This window comes from Mustela erminea, chromosome 13 (genome assembly GCF_009829155.1).
Source record: "Mustela erminea isolate mMusErm1 chromosome 13, mMusErm1.Pri, whole genome shotgun sequence".
Classification (NCBI taxonomy): domain Eukaryota; kingdom Metazoa; phylum Chordata; class Mammalia; order Carnivora; family Mustelidae; genus Mustela; species Mustela erminea.
This window is the reverse complement of record NC_045626.1, coordinates 85,756,357-85,774,667: the sequence shown is the minus strand read 5'-3', so window position 1 is coordinate 85,774,667 and position 18,311 is coordinate 85,756,357. Positions and strand designations below refer to the sequence as shown.

At 46.3% G+C, this 18,311-nt stretch overlaps 1 protein-coding gene across 2 annotated transcripts; it reads left to right on the top strand.

The window, feature by feature from the left end:
- Positions 1-176: 176 nt before the first annotated feature.
- DIABLO (diablo IAP-binding mitochondrial protein) lies at positions 177-18,258 on the top strand. Of its 2 annotated transcripts, none has more exons than XM_032309507.1 (6): positions 177-462; positions 1,271-1,397; positions 6,852-6,983; positions 8,006-8,050; positions 8,204-8,300; positions 17,384-18,258. In XM_032309507.1, the coding sequence occupies exons 1-6, from the start codon at positions 413-415 to the stop codon at positions 17,578-17,580; spliced, it is 648 nt and encodes a 215-aa protein (XP_032165398.1). In that variant the 5' UTR covers positions 177-412; the 3' UTR covers positions 17,581-18,258. The 2 variants fall into 2 exon arrangements, with proteins under 2 accessions (XP_032165398.1, XP_032165397.1); XM_032309506.1 differs by having other exon boundaries at positions 196-462; positions 7,940-8,050.
- Positions 18,259-18,311: the final 53 nt, after the last annotated feature.

Genomic DNA, 18,311 nt, shown 5'->3' with positions numbered 1-18,311 from the left:
CTGCCCCGCCTCCCCGCCTCCCCGCCTCCCCGCCGGACGCGCTCTACTCGCTGACGGAAGAGCCGTGCGCCTCGCGCCCGGGCTAGGGCTGCTTCTCGAGGCACGGCCACGCCCGGGTTGGAGTCCAAGCTCCCCTCACGACGGCCGACTCTGCTCCGCCCGCTCCTCGCCCTCAGGCCCAGGGCCCGCCCCGTCCCGCGCGGAAGCCCGGTCGGTTGGGCGTTCGCCACAGCCGTTACTGCCGTTACCCTAAGCCCCGCCTCCTCCCTACCTCCCGTCCAATCCCGACTGCTCCTTCGGGTTGGGGTGTGGTCATGGGGCCAGGCCCACTCAAGAAGAGGCCGCGCCCCGTCCTCCGCTCGGGAAGCGGCGTCACTTCCGGCGTGTACGTCTGGCGTCCGGCCGCCGCGGGATGGCGGCTCTGAGGAGTTGGCTGTCGCGGAGCGTTGCCTCCCTTTTCAGGTACCGCTGCGGTCGGGTATGAGGGCAGTACCCCAAAGGGGGAGGCGTCGCAGGTAGCGCTGTGGCCGGGAGGGCAGCGCCAGTCTAGCTGGCGCTCCTTTCGCTTCTCGGCCGAGCGGGCCGCTGCGTCCCGCCCCTCTCTGGTCCGAGGACGTCCCGACTCTGCCTCCCGCCTCCCGGGGCCGAAGCCGGGGTTTCTTTCCCACTGACGGCTTTTCCGTTATTCCCCTGGGTGAACGCCGGTGCGCCCCCTCCGCAGGCTCGGGTTGGCTTTCTGGGGAGCCTCGGCCTGTGCTCGAATTCCCGTTGGCCCGTCGCCGTCACTGGAGGGAGATCGGGAGCCGCCCGGGCGAGCGGCGGGTTACGAGAGCAAGTTTTCTCTGCGGGCGGGAAGGGAGCTGGTCAGTCCCCGTTCCAGGTGTGGCCTAGCGGGGACCCTCGGAGGTCCGGAGCTACGTGCTGCCTGCGGCAGTGTTTTTGTTTTTGTTTTTTTTCTTTTGACCCGAGGTTTTAAAAAAGCTCTGAGACGGTCTTTTAAACTTCCACACCTGTTGCCGGCTAAACTTCGAGATCACTGTGCGCGCATCCCCGCGCGGCCAGGTGCCCGGGAGTTGGGTAGCAGCTGCTCCTTCCAGCGAGTCGGGGCTTTCCAGACTCACAGCTCCCCACCGAGCCCTGTCGTCTGGAAGGCAGACCCAGCATCTTCGTGTAGGCTCCTGCTTGGCCGAGTGTGAGTTTCCAACCCCTGCGAACTGAAGGCGTGCAGATTGGTAGTTACTGCCTTCCTAAGTCCGACTTGTGTTTCTAGGTACAGACAGTGTGTTCCTGTCGTGACTAACTTCAAGAAGCGCTGCTTCTCAGAATTGATAAGACCATGGCACAAAACTGTGGCGGTTGGATTTGGCGTGACCCTGTGTGCGGTTCCCATTGCACAGGTAAAAATACTGTAGCGCCGCTGGGTGTTGCTTAGTGTGCTGGGCCTTCCTGAAGTCTCACCTGGGCAGTGAGCCATCAGACAAGCTGTTCGTGTTCCCCAGTGTTCGCACACCGATGTGATGGTTTACTTTCTCCTGTACCAGCATCATCGTCTCATAGCTGAACAAATCTAGTAATGTTTGCATTTTTAACTGTCCCATTTGGTAGGAACAGTATGTCAGGGTGGTCAAATTGTGTAAAGAGGGTGGAGAATAAGAAAGGGGATATTATAGTTTGTCAACAAAATAGTCTTTCATTCAACAAAAATTTATTGAGCAACTTTTATGTGCCATATGCTGCTCTCGTAAAACTTATATTCTGGGGTGGGGGTGCCTGGGAGGCTCAGTCGGTTAAGAGTCTGACTCTCTTTTAATTTTTTTTTTTTTAAGATTTTATTTGTTTTAGAATGTATGCGGGGTGGGGTGGGGTGAGTAACAGAGGGAGAGGGATAAGCAGAAGCAGACTTTGCACTGAGCGTAGCGCCCTATCCCAGGCTCCATCCCACAACCCAGAGATGATGATCTGAGCTGAAATCAAGAGTCTGCAGCTCAACCTGCTGAGCCACACAGGTGCCCCAAGCATCTGACTCTTGATTTAGGCTCAAGTCATGATCTCAGGGCCATGAGATCGGGCCACATTAGCCCTGCATGGGGCTCCATCCTGGGCATGGAGGCTCTTTAAGATTCTCCTGAGGGCTCCTGGGTGGCTCAGTTGGTTAAGCAACTGCCTTCTGCTCGGGTCATGATCCTGGAGTCTGGGATCGAGTCCCACATGAGGCTCTCTGATCGCCAGAGAGTCTATTTCTCCCACTGTCCTCTCTCTCAAATAAATTAAATCTTAAAAAAAAAAAAAAAATTCTCCCTCTGCCCCCACGGCCCCTGCACGCTCTCTCTCAAAATACAAACAAACATTCTAGGGAAAAGAGAGGAGACAAAATAAATATAAAATGCAACCCGATGAGTGCTGTGGAGGAAACAAATAGGGTAAGAGTATAGGGAGTTCTGGGAGGGAGTTGTTTTATTTTAGACAGGAGAGAGTGGTCCAGGAGGGCTCCTGTGATAAGGTGACGTGAAAGTCGTGATCAGAATGGTCTGAAAGAATAAGCCGTAGTAATATCTTGGAGTAGAGTTTCCCCAGCAGAAGGAACTCTTGAAATGCAAAGGCCTAGAAAGCAGGTGTGTCTACCCAATATGTTTGATGACCAGCAAAAAAGGTTACTGTGGCTGGAGTGGAATGAGAAAGCATAACACACAAAGCCAGAAAATTAGCTGAGGGTCAGACTGTTTTGTCCTTTTGAGCCATCGTAAGGCTTTTAATTTTATTCAGAAAAGGCAGCCACCGAGGATTTTAACACAAGGTTGTTACAATCTCACATGAGTTTGGTTTTGTTTTTTAGAGATTTTATCTATTTGACAGATCACAAGTAGGCAGAGAGGCAGGCAGAGAGAGAGAGGGGGGAAGCAGGCTCCCTGCTGAACAGGGAGCCCGACGTGGGGCTCCATCCCATGACTCTGAGATCATGACCTGAGCTGAAGGCAGAGGCCTAACCCACTGAGCCACCCAGGCGCCCCTCACGTGAGTTTTTAAAGGTTGCTTTGTGAAACTAGGAAGACCAATGGGAGATTGTTGCCCTAGTCCAGGCTTGAGTAGGCGGGCACCAGTGTAGGTGGGGAGAAGTGGACCAAATGTGGTCAGCACAAGATGCTGATGGATTGAATGTGGAGTATATTCCAGGATTATTATTTTTTTTTTTTTAAAGATTTTATTTATTTGTTAGAGGAGAGATACAGAGCGCAAGCACAGGCAGACAGAGTGGCAGGCTAGAGGCAGAGGGAGAAGCAGGCTCCCTGCCGAGCAAGGAGCCCGATGTGGGACTCGATCCCAGAACGCTGGGATCATGACCTGAGCCGAAGGCAGCTGCTTAACCAACTGAGCCACCCAGGCGTCCCTCCAGGATTATTTTTTTAAACTATTTTTAAAATTTTTTTTTAAAAAAGATCTTGTTTATTATTTGACAGAGAGAGATCACAAGTAGGCAGAGAGGCAGGCAGAGAGAGGGGGAAGCAGGCTCCCCACCGAGCAGAGAGCCCTATGCGGGGCTCAGTCCCAGGACCCTGAGATCATGACCTGAGCCGAAGGCAGAGGCTTAACCCACTGAGCCACCCAGGCGCCCCATTCCAGGATTTTTTAAAAAGCCTAAGCAACTGGAAGAATGGAGTTAGCATTTGTTGGAGGGGAGGGTGGTACGTTTTGGGAGGATGAAATCAAGAGTTCAGTTTTGGAAATGACAGTCTAAAGCATCTAGTAGACATCTAGATGGAGTTGGCAGGGAGGTGATATGAAAGTGGTACCTTATTAAAAAGATCACTGATTATATGCTTTCTGAGAAAGAGCTAAATAGGAAACTAGCAAACCCCAGTTTGACAAAATAGTTATAATACTTAAATGTGTGTTTATCACAAGATCCATTCCAGGGGCGCCTGGATGGCTCAGTTAAGCGCCTGCCTTTGGCTCAGGTTCTGATCTCAGGGTCCTGGGATCAAGCCCAGAAGCGGGCTCAGTGGGGAGCCTGTTTCTCCTTCTTCCTCTGCTCCTCCCCTCCCCACTTGTGTTCTCTCTCTCTCAAATAAATAAATACAGTTCTTAGAAGAAGAAAAAAAAAAAATCAACTCCATTGATCACAAGTCTTTGCAGCATCTTCTGAGGCTTTCTCATGAGCCCGATCTCTGCTTGTTCATGAATTGTTGATTCTAAAACCCTTACTTGAGCACCAGGCCATTTTCTGCCACAATTAGGATAGCATTTCTTCTTCCCTTAAAACGAATTTTCTGGGTTTGTCCTTTCTCAGTTCATACACTTTTCTTCAGCCCCAGTTACCTCAGTTCTGGGCCACCTGACAGGAGCCTCAGGTCATTTTCCTGCCGTAACAGTAGTTCCACTTCTGTTTTCGGAACCCGAGCAGCTCCCCATTGTGTGCTGCAGAGCTACACCGCAGCCAGCTCTCCGCGTCCTCGACTCCGCGCGCTCTCCCCTCCCTCGTGCCCTTGGTTGTGACCAGGTCAGATCCCCGGATGTTCCCTGAATGCAGTGGATGTATTCTTCTCCTCATTATTTCTTCTTCCCCAGGCTGCCTGGCAGTTCTCATCCTGGCTCTCTTCAGGCCCAAGTCCCACCTCTTTTTAATGCCTTTCAGAGTTTCTGACCAACAGTGATCTCCGTCTTTCTGACCACTCGTGCTGTATTCTGATACTGGTTGATTGCACTCCCCTGAGTCAGCAGAGCATCACAGAAAGGGCACAAACATTGACGAAGGTGTGGTTTAAGGTCTAGATAATGTGACTTTTTGGGAGAGTTTCTGTAACAGAATATTCGGAGCTTCCATCTCCTCATCTATAAAAAAGTGGTAACACCTGGGCTGTTGGGTGCTAGTGAAAACTTGTTAGATGCAGTGTGGGTGGTGCAGCCGGTTAAGCATCTGACTCTTGGTTCGGGCTCAGGTTGTGATCTCAGGGTTGTGGGATCAAGCCCTCCGCTGAGATTAAAATAAAATGTATTATTAAGATGTAAGTTAGAGTATATCAAAGTTAGCTTCCAGTGAGCAGAAATAATATTCTTTTCACTCTTTCTGTACCTTCAGTGCAAGATACGTAATGAATACTTAATTGTAAAGGAAAATTCTGGATTTGTTCATGTGTCAAAGATTTCTTGACTGACAACTTTTTCTTTTTTCTTATTTTTTAATTTTTAATTTTTTATAAAAATATTTTTTTATCCCCAGGGGTACAGGTCTGTGAATCGCCAGGTTTACACACTTCACAGCACTCACCAAAGCACATACCCTCCCCAATGACCATAACCCAACCCCCCTTCTCCCAACACCCCTCCCCCAGCAACCCTCAGTTTGTTTTGTGAGATTAAGAGTCATCTTTTTTTTTTTTTTTAAGGTTTTATTGGGGCGCCTGGGTGGCTCAGTGGTTTAAGCCTCTGCCTTCAGCTCAGGTCATGATCTCAGGGTCCTGGGATCGAGCCCCGCATCGGGCTCTCTGCTCAGCGGGGAGCCTGCTTCCCCCTCTCTCTCTTCCTGCCTCTCTGCCTACTTGTGATCTCTCTCTGTCTATCAAATAAATAAATTTAAAAATACATTAAAAAAAAAAGATTTTATTTATTTGACAAAGATCACAAGTAGGCAGAGAAGCAGGCAGGTGGGGGGGGGCAGGCTCCCCGCTGAGCAGAGAGCCCGATGCGGGGCTCCATCCCAGCACCCTGAGATCATGACCTGAGCCGAAGGTAGAGGCTTTAACCCACTGAGTCACCCAGGCACCCCAAGTAGAGCATTCTTACAAACCTTTCATAATTCAGCATACAGTGAAGAGTATCTTTCCAAAAGCTCATGTTATGACACTTTGGTTTTTGCAAAGGACATTTAGTCCAATGACAGCTTTTTTTCTTTGTAAACCTGAAAATCCTCTCTGGACTTTTGGTGTTTGAAGTCAGCTACGAATACAGTCAGATACCTTTAAAGCAAAGAAACTTCACGCAAACTTTCAGAAAGCAGGGAATACTTGAATTTAGTTAAGGTGGCCACACTTCCTTAACTCTTGAGATAGTTACATTGGCTTTTTTTTTTTTTAATAGCTGAGGTTAGAGTGAAGAGCCCCGCCCCCACCCTGGACTGTACTGTTCCTTCTGCTCGGACTCGCTCTCCCGCATCCACCCACTTACTTTCTTACACTCAGCTTATCCCTCATCAACTCTGCAACGCCTCTTTAAGCTATTTTCATGCAATACAGATGTGACCGTTTTTCATGCATGCCCCTACTTGTAGGTTGTACAGACGTCTGGGGCGCCTGGGTGGTTCAGTCAGTTTAGTGTCCGCCTTCGGCTCAGGTCATGATCTCAGGGTCCAGGGATCAATCCCCACGGCCCGCTCCCTGCTCAGCAGGTGGTCTTCCTCTCCCTGGTGCTCTTTTTCTCTCAAATAAATAAAATCTTTAAAAAAAGATACACAAACTTCTGCCATAGCTCCCATGGTACTTGATTTGCATTAATTGTTCAAGTTCTCTCTCAGCCCCAGCGCCTCCCCTTGCCCATCTGAAATCTTTGAGGACAGAGAATATATCTTATGTGTCTTCATATCCCAAGCATCTAGCACTGTGGTAATGAATGAATCATAATTTCATCAGATTTGTTGGTTATAATTACTAGACTTTTATTTCATGTAGAGAAATGCTTGGCTTTTTGGAACATGGCATAAAGAATCAGAGTAGATGGGAGGCGCGCTCCTATATGGTCTTTAAGAGCCAGAACAAAGCCTAAAAAGAAAACAAGCAGTTGCAGTGTGGCAAGTGTTTTTCACTTGTTTCTCGGTTTGAGCTTCAGGTTAGAAGTTGAGTGAAAATGTTTATATCTTTCAGAAATTGGAACCTCATTCTCTTAGTAATGACGCGTTAATGAGGAGGGCTGTGTCTTTGGTGACAGACAGCACCTCCACCTTTCTCTCGCAGACCACATACGCACTGATTGAAGCGATCACTGAATATACTAAGGTAAGTGTCTTCCTGTTGAGTCTTGATCTAAACCAGGGGTTAGCCAACTATGGCTTGTAAACCAAATCTAGCAGGGTATCTGTTGCTGTGGCAACGCTGGAGTGTTGCCAGCCTCCTTTGTCTCTATGTTCTATATTTGTCTATATCTCTCTGTATTTTCTAAGACTGCTTCTGTAGGTTGAATAGTTGTAACAGACTATAGGGCCCATAAAGCCTAAAATATTTACAACAAAAGTTGGTTGAGCCCTTGACCTAAAGCAGATTTTTAGATTTTTTTTCCAGGAACGCTTTTTAAAAGAAAAAGAAGAAAAAATTGTTTTTTAAGATGTATTTATTTGACAGAGACACAGCGAGAGAGGGAACACAAGCAGTGGGAGAGGGAGTAGCAGGCCTCCTGCCGAGCAGGGAGCCCAATGCGGGGCTCAATCCCAGGACCCTGGGATCACGACCTGAGCTAAAGGAAGCCACTCAGCGACTGAGCCGCCCAGGCTCCCTGAAAAAGAAAAATCTTTAAATACAGCAGCCCAGTTTATAAGACAAAACCAAGCTGATTAGGTGCAGTTACGGGTAAAGGGGTCTAGAGAGTCTCCTACTCGCGGCACCAGGCGCTTCACTGTGGGGACAGTGTGAAAACCACTTACCCGCGTACAGAGGTATCTGGATAATCCAAACCCTTATTGGTTTATTGTACCTTCATTTTTCACAGTTTTCCCCTCTGCCTTCTGAGTTTTTCCTCTACATTGTAATCTCTCTGTCTGAATTCCTAACAAACTTTTGAAACACAGAATTTGACAAGTGGAAGTGTGTATGTCCTGGGATAATGCCTCTACCTGCCGCGGTAGTGCGGCTTCAGGGACGTGGAAGGACAGAGTGGGTCGCTGTACAGGACTCTCTCCCCTTGGGGTGTAATCTCACAGGTCCGAACATGCCTCACTTACTTTATTCTGTGTTTGTAGGCTGTTTATACCTTAATTTCTTTGTACCGACAATATACAAGTTTACTTGGGAAAATGAATTCACAGGAGGAAGATGAGGTGTGGCAGGTGATCATAGGAGCCAGAGTTGAGGTAAGCAGGACGTTAACGGACGTTTCTGTATTAGTGCCCCTGCCCCGTCGTGGTGTCTAACAGTGACTGTGCTCTAAGTCTGTCTGGAATAAGCCCGTGTTACGTGCTCATTAACCTCTTCGTGTTGTCTCATGTGCCGTGTTTAATTTACAGATGACTTCAAAACAGCAAGAATACTTGAAGCTGGAAACCACTTGGCTGACTGCACTTGGTCTTTCAGAGATGGCGGCAGAAGCTGCGTACCAAACTGGTAGGTTCAGAGTGTACTGCTAAGGGGCCCTTTGAGTTTTCGTCTGGATGTAAAATGAGGGATTTAGATTCGTCTAAGGCCCACGTGGCTGTACCTTTGTGAGAAAGTTCCCCATTTCCACTAGCTAGGGAGTCTGTTATCTAGAAAACGATGCAGCTATTGCCCATTAGAATAATGGCATCTAAATCATTTTTAAGCATTTTGTTCCTTTTATAACCCCGGTATTTATGGATAACTGGGCGTACTGTGGCACGTTGGAGACTGGAGACCACCCGTTGATGTGAACCTGTATAGATGGGAGAAATGGAGACCTGGACTCCTAGTCAGTGACAAATCCAGGACGAGGAATAGCTACCATTTATTGAATACTGGTCTGTTCCATGCTTGGCAGTAAGTATTTTATAGGCATTGTAATGTAAGGAACTGAGGATTAGCATCCCCATGTCTGCACATGAAGAAAATGGGGACCCAAGGGTTACAAAATGCACTGAGATATGCTGGGTGCGTAAGGAAGCAGCCACACCGGCATTCAGGACGGTGCTAAAGCCTCTGCATCTCCGGGTCCCAGTATAGAAAATGCGGTTCCGCATTCACCAGTATGTTTTCTAGACCTCTCGATCCACCCAGTGGGCGTGAGCTAAAGGTTTTTAACTATATTTTGAAGAAAACTCTATTCTTACCTGAATTGGTCTCAAACTGGGTAGCTCACAGAAATTTCTGTTTTCTGACTTTCAGATAATAGACTAGGGTCTGTAGCACCAAATCTTAAAAAGGATATAATATGTATTTTTAAAACTAAAAACAAAAAAGAAGTCTTAGTTAACTAAAGGAATCTGCGATCCTAGAGGCACAGGTGGAATGAAGGGTGAAACTGACGTAGGAGCAGGGTTTCGAGATACAGTGAACAGGAACGTTTGCTGGGGCATCCTGGCGTGAACATTCCCAGGCAGCCTTAGATTGAGCTGGAGAAAAGGGAAAATAAAGTATAACAATTATCTGGGAAAAAAACTTTCACAAAACTGATTATTAGGGTTCACACTTTAAATCATGACAAAAAAGGCTCAATGTAAAACATACAAAGAAAAATACTTCAACTATAAGAAAAGAGATTTACCTACGAAGGGAGTATATTCTGATATGGCTTCTGATCAACAACCCTGGATATAAGGCGATAAGTCAGTAACCTATAATTTTACATCCAGTCAAATATTTCAGACCTAAAAATACTATTTACCAACCGCATATGCTTTCTGAAAAAAACACTTTTTGAAGAAAAAAATTAGGAAAGAACTGAGATAGAAGAATGAAAAAAATTCAGTAAAACTTGTAAACTTGTCAAAACTTCCGAATGTTAAATCAGTTTAGGAAAGAAGTGAAAGCATGCCGATAGTTGTTTTGAAAAGAAAAGGTAGACATCATCAGCTCAACACTAGACCGTGCTAAACAAAGAAAACTTGGTAAATTCAATTAAGACAGGGAAGTTTTAAAAGAAATAGAACAAGTTCCAACATAAGTCATCACAGTAACTGAATATGTTAAATTAAAAAAAAAAAAATCACCGACAGTGGTACCTCAGTGGCTCAGTTAGCGTCTTCCTTCAGCTCAGGTCATATCCCAGCTCCCTGGATGAAGCCCTACATGCCTCAGCAGGGAGCCTGCTTCTTCCTCTCCCTCTGCTTGTGCTGTCAAATAAATAAAAATCTTTTTTTTTTTTTTTTTAAAGATTTTTATTTATTTGACGGACAGAGATCACAAGTAGGCAGAGAGAGAGGAAGGGAAGCAGGCTTCGGGAGCCCAGTGCGGGGCTCGATTCCGGGATCCTGGGATCATGACCCGAGCCGAAGGCAGAGGCTTTAACCCACTGAGCCGCCACCCAGGTGCCCCAAATAAATAAAATCTTAAAAAAAAAAAAAAAAATCACAGCTAAAACAAAATGATGTAGGAAGATTGAAAATTACAAAAAGCTAAATCAAATCATTATTGACAAAAAGAAAGCTGCTCCGGAATGCTGGCAGAGAAGTGTCAGAGTAAGGATTCAAGACTAAAAGAACATTAAAACAGTTCAGAGGGTATCAGTCATTGGGCAGTGTGCCTGATAAGGAATTCAAAGTCATGTTCATAAAGATACTGGACTTCGAGAAGAAAGTGGATGAACAGAGAATTTTAACAAAGAAAATGCTAAAAAGGGTGCCTGCATGGCACAGTAGGTTAAGCGTCTGGCAACACGGTTCCGGCTCAGGTGGTGATCTCCGGGTTGTGAGATCGAGCCCCATACGGGGTTCCATACTCAGCACAGAGTCTGCTTGAGATTTTCTCCCCCTCCTCCTGCTCGCTCGCTCTCTCTCTCAAAAAAACAAACCACCAGCCAGAGGTGAAGAAATTAACCGAAATAAAAAAACACACCAGAAGGAGTCAACAGCAGACTAGGGGATGCAGAAGAATGGGTCAGCGACGTGGAAGACACCGTGATGGAAAACAAGCTGAACAGCAAAAATTAAAAAATGAAAACTGGTTAAGGGAACTCGGTGACATCAAGTGTAATAGCATTTGCACTATAGGGATCCCAGAAGAAGAAGAGACAGAAGGGGGCAGAAAACGTTCCTAATCCGAAAAAGGAAACAGACCTCCAGGTCCAGGAAGCACAGAAAGCTCTTAATGAGGTGAACCTAAGAAGATCCGCACCAGGACACAATATTGCCAAAGTGATGATAAACCATTTTACAAACAGCAAAACCATTACAGGCAAGGGATACCCCAGAACGGGTATTTGATAGCTGGTTTTTCAGCACAAACTTTGCAGGCCAGAAGGAAGTGGCATAGTATGTGGAAAGTGCTAAAAGGAAAAAACCTACAACCAAGAATACCCAGAATACCCATTCAAAACACAAGGAAAGGTAGTTTCCCAAACAAAAGTTTGAAGGAGTTCGTCACCACTAGCCCAGCCATATAGGACGTGTTAAAGAAAATTCTGAAAGGAAGAAATTGCACAAATAAAAGCAAATATATTTGGTAAAAATATTATTCATTTAGAAAAACGTGGTTAAACCACAAAAGTAGTAAAAATCTATTATATCTATAAAAATTACTCAAGGGATATACAAAATGTAAAATAAGACATACATAAAACATGGGGGGCAGGGGAGTAAAAATGTAGTGCTTTTAGAATGTGTTTGAACTTAAGCTACTAACACCTTAATAAAGACGACAGTGCGTGTAAGATGTTACATACGAACCTAATGGTAGCCCAAAATCAAAAATCTATAATAGATAAACAAAGGAACAAAACCATCAAACTCATAAGAGAAAAGAAAGGAAGAGAAACAGAAACAGCCAGAAAACAATTACAAAATGGCAGTAAGTACATACTTAATACTACCTTTAGATGTAAATGGACTAAGTGCTCCAATCGGAAGACATAGGGTGACTGGATTAAAAAAAAAAAAAAAAACCATTTATAAGCTTCCTTCGAGAGACTCATTTCAGACTTAAAGACACATACAAAGTGAAGGGATGGAAGAAATATATACACTATGCGGATGGGGGGGGGCAGGTAGGGCTACTTCTACCAGATGAACAGACTAAAACAAAGTGTACAGTGGGACACCAGGGTGGCTTGGGCACTTGAGCATCTGCCTCTAGATTTTGGCCAAGATCGTGATCAAAGGGTCATGAGGTTAAGCCCTGTGTGGGCTCCACACGAGGCATGGAGCCTGCTTAAGATTCTCTCTTGGGCACGTGGGTGGGACAGTGTGTTGAGCATCTGACGGACTCTTGGTTTCAGCTCCAGTCACGAGATTGAACACAGCGTCAGGCTCCACACCCCGCTCAGAGTCTGCTCGAGATCTCTCTCTCCCTCTGCACTTCCATCCCCCACAAGCACTGGGCCTCTAAAATAAACCTTTAAAGAAGAAAAATTCTCTTTCCCTTTCCCCCTCACTTCCCGTGTGTGTGTGCCTGTGTGTGTGAGTGTGTGTGTGCTCGACCTAACAACAACAACGACAGTAGCAGGAGACAGAGGAGGACAGTACATAATGATAAAGGAACCAGTCTGAAACCGAACCGTCGTAAATATGCACCCAACATAGGAGCACCTGTATATAGCAAATACAGACAGAAAGGGAGAAGTTGACAGTAACACAGTGATAACAAGGGGCTTCACCCCACTTGCATCAAAGGATGGACAATACAGACAGAAAGGAAGGAAACAGTGGCTTTGAATGCATTACCCGAGATGGATCTAACATTCACACACACAACATCCCATCCCAAAACAGAATATACATTCTTTTCAAGTGCACATGGAAAGTTCTTCAGGATAGCTCATATGTTAAGCCTTAAAACAAGTCTTAAGTTTAAAATTGAAATCCTCCCAAGTATCTTTTCCTTCCACTATGAATTGAGACAAGAAATCAATTTCAAGAAAAAAAAACTTGAAAAATACACAGACACATGTAAACGAGTGGGTCAACCAAGAAAACAAAGATCAAAAAATACGTGGAGAAAAATGGAAACATGATGGTCTGAAGTCTTTGAGACACAGCAAAAGCAGTTCTGCATTTGCAGTAACACAGGCCTACCTCAAGAAACAAGAAACACTTCAAAAAAATCTAACCTTACACCTAAAGGAACCAGAAAAAGAACAAAGCCCCAAGCTAGTAGAGGGAACAAAATAATAAAGATTGAAACAAAAATAAATAGGACTTTTTTTTTTTTAAAGATTTTATGTATTTGACAGGGCTAGAGAGGGAGTACAAGCAGGGGGAGTGGGAGAGGGAGAAGCAGGCTTCCTGCTCAGCAGGGAGCCGGATGTGGGGCTCGATCCCAGGAACCCAGGATCATGACCTGAGCCAAAGGCAGATGCTTAATGACTGAGCCACCCAGACACCTAAATGGGAAATTTAAAAAAATAGATCAGTAAAGCCAGGGGCGCCTGGCTGGTATTGACCCAAAAACCTTGGGTTTTTGGGTTTGAGACCCAGATTGGGGTATAGAGATTACTCAAAGAATAAAAAAAGAAAAAGAAAATGAAGCCAAGAGTTCTTTGTTTCAAAAGATAGACAAAATGGATAAACCTTCACCAGACTCATTAAAAAAAAAAAAAGTATTGAGAATTGGAAATGGAAGAGAAATAATGAACACCACAGAGATACAAAGGTTTAAAAGAACATTATGAAAAACTATATGCCAACAAATTGGACAATCTAGAAGAAATACTAAATTCCTAGAAATAGAAAATCTGGGACGCCTGGGTGGCTCAGTTGTTGAGTATCTGCCTTTGGCTCAGGTCATGATCCCGGGGTCCTGGGATCCAGCCCCGAGTCGTGCTTCCTGCGCAGTGGGAGGCTGCTTCTCCCTCTGCTGCTGTCCCTCCTGCTTGTGCTCATGTGAGCACACTTGTCAAGTAAAATCTTAAAAAAATATATTAGCAAACTGAGCTTAGTCATACATTAAAAAGATCATATACCAATATCAAATGAAATTTATTCTAGGGATGAAAGGATGGTTCGATATTTGCAAATCAGTGTGATACCTCACGTTAATAAGAGGAAGAATAAAAACCACAGGTGCAACTCAAAGAATGCAAAAAAAAAAAAAAAACATTTGACAAAATAGAGCATCCAGTCATACTATCCTCTCAACAGAGTGTGTTTGGAGAGAACATCCCCCCCAACAAAATAAAGGCCATATATGAAAAACCCATAGCTAACATCGTACTCAGTGGTTTACCAAAGGGAGCGGGGAGAAAGAGGATTAACAAGGGGCACCTGTGGCTTAGTTGGTTGAACTAATCTGACTAATCCGACACTTGATTTCAGCTTGAGGTATGGTCTCGAGGTTGTGGGATTGCAACCTGTGTTGGGCTCCTTGCTGGGCTCGGAGTCGGCTTGGTATTTTCTCTCTCCTTTTCCCTCTGCCCCTCCCCCGCTTACACACACACACACACACACACACACACACACACACACAAAATAAATAAAAATCCTTTAAAAATCTTAACCATTTACAATTGCACCCAAAACAATAAAATACTTGGGGAAAAATTTATCCAAGGAGGTGACAGACACATACTGTCAAAACTATGAGACACTGAGGAAAGAAATTGAAGACAACAGAGATGTAAAGACACACCATGCTCTCGCGCGTTGGAAGAATTAATATTGTTAAGATAATGCTGCTCTCCCAAACAAGCTGCAGAGTCCGTGCAGCCCTGCCACTGTACTAGTAGCATTTTTCACAGAACTGGAATAATCCTCAAGTTCGTATGGAACCATACGAGACTCTGACTAGCCAAAGTGATCTTGAGAAAGTAGAACAAAGCAGGAGGTATCAGTCCTGGATGTCAAAGCACACTCGGCACCTGCAGGAGGACAGTGTGGTACGGGCACAGACAGACTGATGGACGCCACAGGAGAGGGGACGGGCCCGGAAGTGAACGCACACCCTTGTGCTCAGCGGATCTGCGACCGAGGCGGCAAGACTACGGGGAAAAGACGGTCTGTTTCCCAACAGATGGTGTTGGGAAGACTGGACAGCTACACGCAGGAGTGAAACCGGGTCACTTTAACACCTCGCCCACAAAAATAAACAGATTGAAGACCTGAGTGTGAGGCCGGAAACCATAAACCTGGAAGCAAGCGTAGGCAGTAATGTCAGCCATCACCCTCAACAGCACATGTATGGGGAACAAAAAAATAGTAATTGGGACTACACCCGCCGAAATTAAAAGCTTTACCAGAGCAAAAGAAACTATCAGCAAAACAAAAAGGCAAGCTAATGAATGGGAGAAGATACTTTGTAAATTATATATCTGACAAGGGGTTAATATCCAAAATACATACAGAACTTACACAATGCAACACACACAAAAAAAGAAATCCAGTTTAAAAACAGGCAGAGAGGGATGCCTGGGTGGCTCAGTTGGTTAAGCCGCTGCCTTCGGCTCAGGTCATGATCCTGGAGATCCTGGATTGAGTCTCACATCAGGCTCCCTGCTCTGCGGAGAGTCTGCTTCTCCCTCTGACCTCCCCTTTCCTGCTCGCGCACACGCGCGTGCGCTCTCTCTCTCGCAAATAAAATCTTCAAAAAGAATAAAACAGGCAGAGGACCTGAAGAGAGATTTTTCCAAAGAAACATAGATGGCCAACGGACACATGAAAAGATGCTCAACAACCCTAATAACCAGGGAAATGCAAATCAAAACCACAAGAGAACCCCGCACGCCTGTCGGAACTGCTCCCATCAGAAAGACGGGAAGTAACAAGTGCTGGCCAGATGGGAGGAAAGGGAGCCCTTGCGCACGGTTAGTCGGGATGTAAATGGGTGCACCCACCGTGGGAAACAGTATGGACGTTCCTCAAAAAAATAAAAATAGAAATACAGTATGATCCACTAATTCCACTACTGGGTACTTACCCAAAGAAAACAAAGACACGTTCAAAAAGATACATGCACCCCAGTGTTTACAGCATTATTTACAAGAGCCAAGATATGGAAGCAACCCGGTGTCCATGGTAGATGAGTGGATAAGGAAGTTGCGAATGACGTATGCGTGTGAAATAAAACATGTAAGAAGATTTACAGACGTAGGGGCGTCTGGGTGGCTCAGTCGGTTAAGCATCCAACTCTGGATTTCTGGTCAGGTCATGATCTCAGGGTTGTGAGGGAGCCCCCATGGGGCTATGTGCCCAATGGGGAGTCTGCTTAGGATTTTCTCCTCTCAGCCCCTTCTCCCAACTTTTGCGCTTGCTCGTGCTTTCTGAATAAAAACTTATTTTAAAGATTTCATTTATTTGACAGGCAGAGATCACAAGCAGGCAGAGAGGCAGGCAGAGCGAGGGAAGCAGGCTCCCCGCTGAGCAGAGAGCCCGATGCGGGGCTCAATCCCAGGACCCTGGGATCATTACCTGAGCTGAAGGCAGAGGTTTAACCCACTGAGCCACCCAGGCGCCCCAATAAATAAAAATCTTAATGGACACCAAACCCAGGCTATTTTGTGGAGAATCTTAGCAAATCTTCAAGAAACAGAATTCCTGTGTTACAGAAAGCATACCAGTGCATAGAACATGATGGCCAGTCTCCTACCTGTTGTCACTGTACAAAGTCAGCATGGGCCTGACCCCCAGCTGTACTAGGTCAGCACTGGAACAAAACTATGGTCTGCATCACTTATATGGACGTAAGGCCAAATGTCGCCAGCCATTCACCCTCAAAATACAAGATGCTTCAATACTGAAAAAACCTATCAACATAACTCACTACTTGAGATTATCTGCAGTAGAGGAGGAAGGTGGCCATGTCATGTCAGTACAGGCCCTGAAGCCATCAGTGAAAGGTACCCATTTATGCCATAAACCTGAGTACAGTTACAAATAGAATTTTCCTAACATGATAAAGGTTAAGTAACTCTACTTAGTAAATATGAGAGGCATTCCCATCAAGGTCAGAAATAAGAGCGGTGCTTACAATTCTCCACTGCCTTTAACACTGTACTGAGATTCTTAATACAGTAAGGTTGGAAAGAACCAGATCTTCTCTAGATCAGTTTATAGGCAGAGCTCTGTGACATACTAGAAGCAGGTAGACAGGATGATAGAGCCCAAAAACATTTTTAAAGAAAAAAAAATGGCAAAAATATGTTCAACACGTAAAGACACAAAAGATAACAGTATTTCTCTGTGCGCTCCATACGGATAAAAGATGAGAAGCATGCCCTTTGAACTTCAGCAGAGGTTATCTCTGAAGATTGGGTAGGGTGATGAGAGGTCTTTGACAATTCCACGGAGCTGTTAAGTTGTCCAAAAGAAATGTGTTTCTTGTGTAAATTCCTAAGGAGTCTGTACTAAGCTGTGTGCTATAAAGAGATTGTGGGAATTGTAATTATTAATGTAGCGGCTGATCGCTAGAGAAAAATGCAGACCTCGGTGTGGCGGTAGAAAGGTCTCTGCTGTGCGGACAGGGAGGGCAGGGCAAGTCTCCAAGAGGGAAGGGCTCGGATGCCAGCCACGGAGCCCCAGGCTTTCCTCCCCACCCCGTGCCTTCCGCCCTGTGCAACCATCCAGCCCAACCGTGCCCTCTTTCGGCAGGAGCAGATCAGGCCTCGATCACCGCCAGGAATCACATCCAGCTGGTGAAGTCACAGGTGCAGGAAGTGCGCCAGCTTTCCCAGAAAGCAGAAACCAAGTTGGCAGAAGCACAGACAGAGGAGCTCCGGCAGAAGACCCGGGAGGACGGGGACGAGAGGGCCGAGCCGGAGCAGGAAGCCTACCTGCGCGAGGATTGAGCGCCCGAGTGGCTGCCCGCGTCTGCCGGTTCAGCCCGGGGAGAGCAGGGGCGGCTGCCAGGCGGCCTGGGGCGGCCCAGCCTTCTCTGGACGGAGGGGAGGCAGCGGGTCCCGCCCTGGCCCGTCAGGCCGGAGGCCTTAGTGAGCTGTGAGCGCCTGGCCCCTGCCCTCCCCACGCGAGGAGCTGGTTCTCGGCCCTGGGGCACTCACCCTGTTCCACGCTGACCCCACTCAGCACAGCTTCCCACCCCCCATCTTTCTACCTCCCCCCAGCGCCGCTCAGCAGCCTGGCTGGAGAGGGGGCGTCCTGTTTCGTCGTGCCCACGAGTTCAGTAGCTGGTTAACGTCCCTTTCCAGTCTTACATTTTCAGATATGGTTTAGTCTTTGCTCCCCCCATAGGAATGTGTGTTGTTTTGGGGAAAGGGGAGCCTGTTCATAAGATTTCTTTTGACGTGTTTTCCTTCTGTGATCTGGCCCCGTTGCCCGTAAGGACAGCTGGAGCCCAGGCGCCAGGAACCCGTTACTGTTCCGGAGCTGAACGCGGAGTGTTTACCTGGAGCTCCGCAGGACATACTCCAGCCCGCGCTGCTCGTTTCCTTCGAGTGTCTCTATTGTATCTGAAGGAGAATAATTGTTTTGTTTTGCACTTCAAAAAGAACCCGTTGGTGTGTATACTCTGGGCCCTGTGCAGCCTCTTCCTTCACTTCCAGACTGGCAGAGCCACACGGGG